Raw genomic sequence first — 9,133 nt, 5'->3', positions numbered from 1 at the left:
TAATTTCCAGCTCATATAGGTGGAGGTGATGCGTTGGGGGGCATGCAGGGTCAGGAGCCCCCCCCTTCCCCGATTTGCTTGCCTTGTACTGAGCATGTCCACACAGACTGAGCCTACTCAGTGACACTGCTGAAGCCGGCTGCCCTCACTCCATCCCCTGGGCTTGTCTCTGCATAGAGGAGTACCCACGCTGGCGCTGACTGAGCTAGTGTCCTAGAAACAGATGTGTGGGCAGCAGGAAGGGCTCTCCGTCTCATGTGCAACCCCACCTGAAACCCTGGGTAAGTACCGTGGCTGGCTCCCTATCCTGCCACCTGGGCTACCATTGCTATTTTTAGCCTGCGAGCTTGATCAGAGCTAGCAGGGGTATGTCTGCGTGAGCTGGAAATGAAACCTCCAGCTGCAGTGTAGACATACCCTTGGGGTCAGATTCATAAATCAGAGACAACCTGTGCCTGCCAATAGTGGAGGGGCACGGGGGAGGGGAAGGGACAGTGTGAGGGCAGCTGGCTTCAGCAGTGTTACTGAGCATGCTCAGTACAAGCCAAGCAGCAAATCTGGAGGGGGAGGGGCATGTGACCCCCCCCCCCATTTCCCCCTCCATGCATTGCCTCTGTCCCTAGTGGATCTTCGTTAATTTCAGAGGAGTTACAGCAGCGGCTCTCAATCTTTCCAGATGACTGTGCCCATTTTAGGCATCTGATTTGTCTTGTTTGTACCCCAAGTTTCACCTCACTGAAAAACGACTTGCTTACAAAATCAGACATAAAAATACAAAAATGTCACAGCCACTAGTACTGAACAATTGCTGCCTTTCTCATCTTTACCACAGAATTATAAAATAAAGCAATTGGAATGTAAATATTGTACTTCCGTTTCAGCGTATAGTCTGTAGAGCCGTATAAACACGTCAGTGTCTGTCTGAAATGTTAGTCTGTCCTGACTTTGCTGGTGCTTTTTATGCAGCCTGTTGTAAAACTAGGCAAATCTCTAGATGAGTTGATGTACTCCCTTGAAGACCCCTGTGTCCCTCCAGAGATTTGGCTCTTCAGATCCACTTTTCATTCATTTCTCTGCCGAGCCTCCCAGGCTCTGGCCCGCTGACAAAATTACACGTTGCAAACCCAGAAGCAAACACCAAAACAACACGCACAAACCGCTTCCAGGGAAAGAAACAGCCGGTTGCTGGGTAAGACTCAGGTCATGTCTGTGATGAGGAGATTGCAGCTGATCTTCTCTCTTTTACACAGTAGGAGCGGTGGCTTCTGAGAATCCAGCCAAAACTCTCCAATAGGAGGCTGCTTGCACAATCCTTGTGACTTACTTATAAGTCCAGTGGTCGTGGTTGGAGAGAGAACATTTGCTGCACCTGCATTAGCCAGTGCTTGGAAGACTCACCTAGAAACATCTTTCCTCTGTGCAGAGAAACCCAGGGGAGTGTTGTAGAACTGGGCAGACCATTCATTCTGCAACGGGCCAAAGATCCAGAAATAGAGTGAGTGTGTGGGAAACACCAGGAGGAATTTGCGTTGTTGTCTGAAGAGGGGCCAAAGACTCACCTCTGCGATCTGCACGGCGCACCAAGAAACCATGTTACAGCTTCCACAGAGACAGCCGCTGAGCAGTGCAAGGTAGGAAATGGCTAGTGAGTGAAACATATTAGAATAAAAACCACCAGTAGAAAATCAAGTAACGAAATGGGGGATCAGCTGCAAGACATTTTAAAACACGTCTCTAAATATTTGCTGCATCGTTTATCTTATCAGAGCTAGAATGATGGGATGGGGTAATTGCTAGGATCACTCTTTCACCGATAAAAAAAAACAAAACAGCTCCTGATGTCTCCCTAGCAGTCCAGAATTTAGAAACACTCTGCATTATGCAGTAAGTTTGTTGTTCAATTCCCTTCAAACCGATCCTTGTCTCTTTTGCAGTCAATAGCCAGTCTCCTCTTGACTACGGTAGGAACGATGCCTTTTGGGCTCCTGCTATCTGCCTTGGTTGTTTTTTATATCCTCATATTTCCCATATAGCCTTTTGGCTGTTCTTTATCCAGAGGTATTTTTACTTCCGTGCTCACTGCTCCAACTGCTTCTGTTTCTTTGCTGGGGAAGGAACCCAACATCTCTGCTATTTTTGAGCCATCATTAACGTAGAGCAGGTTGAATTATTCAACATCTAGAAATGTAACCCTATTTTTACCCATGAAAGCTTATGCCCAAATAAATCTGTTAGTCTTTAAGGTGCCACCGGACTCCTGGTTGTTTTTGTGGATACAGACGAACACGGCTACCCCCAGATACTTGTGATCAGCAAGTCTGACCTCTGGTAAAGAGGCCATAGAACTTCCCTGAAATAATTCCTGGTTGAGCTAGAGCAGGGGTTGGCAACCTTTCAGAAGTGCTGTGCCGAGTCTTCATTTATTCACTCTAATTTAAGGTTTCGCGTGCCAGTGATACATTTTAACATTTTTAGAAGGTCTCTTTCTATAAGACTATAATATATAACTAAACTATTATTGTATGTAAAGTAAATAAGGTTTTAAAAATGTTTAAGAAGCTTCATGTAAAATTAAATTAAAATGCAGAGCCCCCCGGACCAGTGGCCAGGGCAGTGTGAGTGCCGCTGAAAATCAGCTCGTGTGCCGCCTTCAGCACACGTGCCATAGGTTGCCTACCCCTGAGCTAGAGCATAGTTTTCAGAAGAAAAAAAAATAATCCCGTCTTGATTTTAAAATTGCCAGTGGCGGAGAATCCACCGCCACTCTTGGTAAATTGTTCCCATGACTAATTACCCTCATGTTTAAAAACTAACACCTTGTTTCTGATCTGAATTTGTCCAGCTTTAACTTCCAGTTATTTGGGTCTTGTTTAATCTTTGTTTTCTAGATTAGTTGTCCGCTAGGGCTTTGACTAAAGGGTTGTGTGAATTCATTTTCGCCTCCGGATCCAGAGGCAAGGCATAGAGGGTGCGGGAATGTGGAGTCAAAAGCCCCGCCCCAGATTTGCTGCTTGGATTGTACTGATCCTGCGCACATGGACTGAGCATGCTCAGTAACACTGCTGAAGCTGGGTGCCCTCACTCTGCCCCCCCCCCCCCATCAGCAGGCGCGGGTGTCTCTGCCTGGATCCATGTATCACACCAGACCTCAGTGCAGCAGTTCCAAGTGACCGTCCTGGAGTCTTTAGTTTGCAGGTGGGGTACGGATTGCTCACACGCAGGCTACTACTATGCATATACAATGTTCATTATTTGCTGCTGGTGCCTTGTGATTGGATTCCAAAATCACATGGTTTTGTTTCTGTTCCCTGGGTGATTTGACTTCCTAAGGTTCATAAATAGGGAGTTTCTATTTTAGCGGTGGAGAAAAGGTTCTCCAAGCCCCAAACCCTAATCGCTGGAGTTCAGAGAGTTAACGATTGGAACTGAGAAATTAAAGCCATAGATCTGAATTGACCAGCTATTGGTAACTGTGACAGTGAAGTAGTGACCAAAAAAATGAGCTGCTTCTGGAGCAGGAGGAGTCCCTAGTATGTGTCATGTGGAGCTGAACTCCCTTTTCTCTCCCTCTCACTTATAGGATGCCAGAGACATATTGAGCAGGTCCGTGGCTCCTTCTCACTTCCCCTCATACTTCACAATGCAGGTAAGGGGCTTGGGCTTTGGCTGAAAGACACATCTCCAAGGTTACACGTCTGGATGGTGATATTTTATGGTGGTTTTTTGTTTGTTTGTTTCCTTAAAGCACCATTTCCTGGAGTCATGTGATTACATTAAAATCTCAGCCACTTCTTTTTTTTTTAAGGCAATTTCTCGCTCTCATGGTTGCAGAGAAAAGTTTTAAAATAGTCACCCAAAGGTCTGAAAAGCTATGACAGGGAATAAGCAGCTGTCAGAAGGGACCAGGGCTGGACATTTTGCCTAGTCCCTGTGTGGGAATGGCAGCGAAAAGAGTCTCTAGCATTTATATTACCATGGTACCTGTACCCCCAGCTGAGATCAGGACCCCACCGCATACGCACAAAGAGACAGTCCCTGCCCTGGAGAATGTACGCTCCAGGCAAGCCAGACAGAAGGTGGGAGGGGAAGTCACTTGCCTTTAGTCACCCAGCATGTGTGCTGCAGAACACAGGGAGCTGAAGCCGGGTGTCCTGGTTCCCAGTCCCGTGCTCTTTCCACTGCTCCATACTGCTCCCATTGTGGGTCTTTCGCCATCACTCCCCCAACCTCGAGAGCACTTGCAGACCCATGCCAGGTCCAGGCACAAACGGGCCCCTTGATGTTTTGCTGCCACTTGAACTGAGCAATCAGGTGAAGAGTAATAAATGTGTGGTTGGTGTTTTAACTGCTCTAGGCATGAGGAGGGGAAGGTACGGGCTGCAATGGCTCTTTCTCCTGAACCGAGGCAGAGGACGCCGGAGTTTTCCCTCAACCCCCAAACTCTGAAGCAATTCAAAGGTAAGACACACAAACCCCCGCTCCGAAATTTCGTCAACGTGCAATGCCTTTTCCCCAGCCACTGGAGGTTCTGCTGAGCTTCCCAATGGGGTGTCGGGCCCATAGATGCTGACTCCATGGGTGCTCTGGGGCTGGAGCACCCAAGCCCCATGGAAAAAAATAGTGGGTGCTCAGCACCCACTGGTGGGCCCTGCTGATCAGCTCCTCCCCCCATCCCACGGACAAATCAGCACTTTGCAGGAACATTGGGATTTAAAAAACCAGCACTCATTAGCAACTAGGAAATTCAGGATGAAGGAGCCAAGAAACACAAAGATACAATATTGTTTAAATAAATACATTAAGGCAGAGACAAGTGGGGGAGGTGATATCTTTTATTGGACCAACTTCTGTTGGTGGCAAGTATCAGAGGGGTAGCCGTGTTAGTCTGGATCTGTAAAAGCAGCAAAGAATCCGGTGGCACCTTATAGACTAACAGACGTTTTGCAGCATGAGCTTTCGTGGGTGAATACCCACTTCGTCGGATGCATTCACCCATGAAAACTCATGCTGCAAAACGTCTGTTAGTCTATAAGGTGCCACAGGATTCTTTGCTGCTTCTGTTGGTGGGAGAGACATGCTTTCAAGCTACACAGAGCTCTTCTGCAGGTAAAAGATAATCCCTCACCCACCTTGTCTCTCTAATATCCTGGGACTGACACTGCTACAACACTGCAGGCATTCGGGCAGGACATTTTAAGAATTACATTGCAAAAATACCCAGCATGTGAAAGCAAGAAATTTCTCAGGTAAGGTCACTGATGACCATCTTAACTCTGCCCCTACTGTCTGAAAGACTCTGCAATAACTTTATCCATCCATACTAGGAAATATTTGGGTGTCTTGTAACTTTAAGTTTCTTTTCAGAATTTCAGTTGGTTGACAATTATCAGTGATTTTGGTTTTTGGGGGTGGAGGGAAGGTGAGAAAATGTCTTTTCAACTAAATGGAAATTTACATACACAAACATCACTTTCATTGGTTTTGTTTTATTTTATTATTGGAAAATCGAACCACAAGATGTTTTCAGTTTTTGGCAACTGTCAGTTTTATGAATAGATATAAACTCCCCCCACCCCACCCTCCAACAAAAACTTTACAGGGTAAAATTTTCATTTCCTGTCCAGCTCTACTCATCAGTTACCACAAAGAATTGCTTATAGACTCATAAAAATGTGGGGCTGGAAAGGACATTAAGATGTCATCTAGTCCATCACCCGCCCTCGCTGAAGCAGGACGGAGAATAGTTAGACCATTCTTGACAGGCTTCCTCTGACCTATTCTTAAAAACCTCTAAGGATGGGGATGCTAAAATCTAAAATGGTTGGGTCACATTCAGGGCCGGCTCCAGGCACCAGCCAAGCAAGCTCAGGCTTGGGGTGGCAGATTCTAAGGGGCGGCTTCTATCCAATCCTAGGGCGACACGGCCGCTCTTTTTTATTCTTTTTTTTGTTGTTGTTGTTCACCACTCTGGCCGCCCTGTAGGGGGCAGCAGCGTGGTGGAGTGCCCTGCTGGGAGTAGGCTGCACACTCCATCTGCCCCAGCTGGTACCAGGTCTGCAGCAAGGCTCTGCGTCCTTCCCTCTCCGCCGACTGGAGCGGCGTGGAGCCCTCCTGGCAGGCGGCGCAGCGGGAGGGGCCGAGTGGTGAGCACCCTGGCTGAAGGAAGCCCTGGCTGCCCCCCTTCTCTCTCTCCCCCCCGCTCCCTCCTCCTCCCCTCTGCTAGCTGGGGCGCGCACTCCATTGCCCAGAGCACATCTGCAGCGCAGGGAGTCCCGCTAGCCGAAAGTTTGCACACTGGCTCCGGCCACCCCGCAGGGTTTTTTTTAGCTTCGCTGCTCCAGCTGCCTCACAAGTTGTTTGGTTTTTTTTGCCTGGGGCAGCAAAAAAGCCAGAGCCAGCCCTGGTCACATGAATCCTTCTTTAGGACCATGTGGCGTGCACAGGAGACGAGCTGCTTTGTCCATTTCTGATTTGTCACAGTACATGAGCATCAATTATCCCACCTTATTTACAAAGATCCTAGGCCCCAAGAGTTGCACCAGGGTCCTCGTGCAGGGAGCTAGTGTGTCTATGTAAACTCACCTCCTACGCCTAGATCACAAGTGTACAAAACTGGTGGGTGCCGTGAGGCAGCATATTTCTTATGTGTGTTGACATTCAGAATTGTGTATGCATGAAAGGAACTTTGAAAATGATGGTTTATTGTTCCCATTTTCTTAACTCCCACTCTCAGAGCAGTGTTCAGTTCTACCCTGTCCATGGCTATAGACTAAGAACTTGTATCCTTGGTCCTAAAAGGACACATTTTACAGAACCAGGAGTGATGGAAGCAGAGGTGCTGGCTTGAAGTGGTTTCCATCATATACAGGGTTTACATTTTGGTTCAATGGCTCTCAGCACCCACACTGTACAAATTGTTCCAGCTACCCTCGATAGACGAAGGGAAAGATGGAAGAATGGGTACCTAGAGGGGCAGAGTGCAGGTTATTTGAATGACTATCACTTATAATGTCCTATCTTTTCAATGTTTCTTGCTTTTAAAACACACACATAAAATGTCCTTGTACCTTGCTCGTATCCCCACCTCCGAATGTCCTAATTTTTTCACACTGATCATTGATAACTCCAGCATCCCTGGGAGGCTTTTAACAACCAAGGGTTTGGTGTGAACTTTCAGACTTACCTTTCACCTAGAAAAAGAAGTTGTTGTCGGAGACATTGTGGGCACCCAGTCGTAGATGATTATTTTGTACTAATGTCTAACCTCTTGAATATTCCATCCAACCTTCCCCCCAGTGCTGAGCTCAGCCCCTAACGCTCTGATTCTCTCTCTGTCATACAGTGAATGTGACTCTGGATCCAGACACGGCAGGTCCTGAACTCATCCTCTCTGAGGACCTGAAAGGTGCCAGATGGGGAAAACCAAGTCACAAGATGCCTGACCGTCCGGAGAGATTTGACACTGATCCCTGTGTGCTGGGCTGTGAGGGATTCACCTCGGGGAGACACTACTGGGAGGTGGAGGTGGATGGGATGTTCTGGACTGTGGGTGTGGCCAGAGAGTCTGTGAGGAGGAAGGGACATATTGTCTTTCGACCCAACACGGGAGTCTTGGGTTTGCAGAAATATCATCACCTCTGCATGGCGCTCACCAGCCCTTCCAACACCTATGTGCCCCTCAAAAATAACAATAATGAGATCGGTATCTACCTGGACTATGAACTGGGGCAAGTGTCATTTTATGACCTCAGCAATGAGGAGCTGCTCTTCGCTTTCCCGCCGGTCTCTTTCTACGGGGAGAGAGTTTTCCCTTACTTTTGTGTATTTTTGTCCCACATAAAACTGTTCCCCAGAGGGTGATGCATGGCTGTGATCCCAAGAAACTCCAGCGACTACTATATTCAGATGGGCTGGACGACATGGGCCCATAGTATATTGACAGGCCTATGTATCAATATGTGTATTACAGGTAATTGTATGTTCCTGGCTCATTGGGTGGATTTTCTGGGGAATCTCGGAAGATCAATGCAAATTCTTATGGTTGATTACACAGATTCCCAGCCTTTAAGGCTTTGCCCCCTGGAGACAGGGGCACCAGTTGATTTTACCTGCTTCAGGAGCTTGGGAACAAATTTTGGGGTCTAAAGGGTGAGTTTAAACAGACTCTCTCATTTTGAGCCAACAAACTGACATGAACTTTTCATCGATAGGTCAAACCCTGTGAAGGAGTGGAAGGACTAGAGCCTGCCAGGGTCTCCATAGGACTGATGGGGGACCTCTGGGAAGCAGAGTCTGCCTTTCCATTTGTTATTGTTTTATTGATCTTTTTTCTCTGTAAGGCTTTTGTCCTTAAATAAATGATCTGTGCCAACTGCCTACTCCCTCGTGCCCTGCTGTTAGCCCTTGGCAGAGAGAGCGCAAAACTGCGTTGCTGAGATAGGTCAGACGCTGATCTTTTCTCTGCCGTGCAATGGTGCAATATAAAGGGAAAACACACACGAAACATTGGCGAGATGTGAAAGATCTGAATAAAATATGCCCGGCGTCCATCACATCACAAGCTTTTCCAGGTGGGGAATTGTTTGTCTGGGAATTGTTTTTTCAAAATATTTATTGCATTTCTTTGTGTAATTGACTTTTCCCTGTTACTCAGTATCTGGTAGGAAGAGCCTTGATTTTGCAATAAATATTTGTTCCTATTTTTCACGTTATTCTTTCAGAATCCGTTCCCAGCACCACCCCTGTGACATGCATCCAACGAAGTGGGTATTCACCCACGAAACCTCATGCTCCAAAACGTCTGTTAGTCTATAAGGTGCCACAAGACTCTTTGCTGCTTTTACAGATCCAGACTAACACGGCTACCCCTCTGATACAAATCTACAGTAACTCCTCACTTAACATAGTCCCAGTTAATGTTGTTACGTTGCTGATCAGTTAGAGAACATGTTCGTTTAAAGTTGCACAATGCTCCTGTTCCCCACTCCTTTACCCCATTTCCACAGAGCGGGGTGGGCGGGCGGGTGGGGGGAGCAGGACAGGACTGAGGACTGAGGGAGCTTGCCGGCAGCAGCTGCTGTCTCAACTTACTGATCTACTTAAAAAGGCAATGTACTTAGAGTGGGGTCAGCGT

General features: G+C 47.2%; 1 protein-coding gene across 1 annotated transcript; it reads left to right on the top strand.

The window, feature by feature from the left end:
* Window positions 1-3,545: 3,545 nt before the first annotated feature.
* On the top strand, window positions 3,546-8,662 carry LOC123345748 (butyrophilin subfamily 1 member A1-like). The gene is made up of 3 exons (XM_044982794.1): window positions 3,546-3,646; window positions 4,355-4,458; window positions 7,343-8,662. Exons 2-3 carry the CDS (start codon window positions 4,383-4,385, stop codon window positions 7,858-7,860), a joined length of 594 nt encoding a protein of 197 aa, XP_044838729.1. The 5' UTR covers window positions 3,546-3,646; window positions 4,355-4,382; the 3' UTR covers window positions 7,861-8,662.
* Window positions 8,663-9,133: the final 471 nt, after the last annotated feature.

The sequence above is a fragment of the Mauremys mutica genome, chromosome 12 (assembly GCF_020497125.1).
Source record: "Mauremys mutica isolate MM-2020 ecotype Southern chromosome 12, ASM2049712v1, whole genome shotgun sequence".
NCBI classification, from domain to species: Eukaryota; Metazoa; Chordata; order Testudines; family Geoemydidae; genus Mauremys; species Mauremys mutica.
Note: the sequence above shows the minus strand (reverse complement) of the source record. Positions and strands in the feature narration are given on the sequence as shown.

What these genes read in the sequence shown, in the direction of transcription:
- LOC123345748 (XM_044982794.1), top strand. Translation starts at nt 4,383, where the DNA reads ATGGCTCTTTCTCCTGAACCGAGGCAGAGGACGCCGGAGTTTTCCCTC. An exon ending in AACTCTGAAGCAATTCAAAG is followed by an intron (nt 4,459 to 7,342) that starts GTAAGACACACA and finishes TCTGTCATACAG; the next exon opens with TGAATGTGACTCTGGATCCA.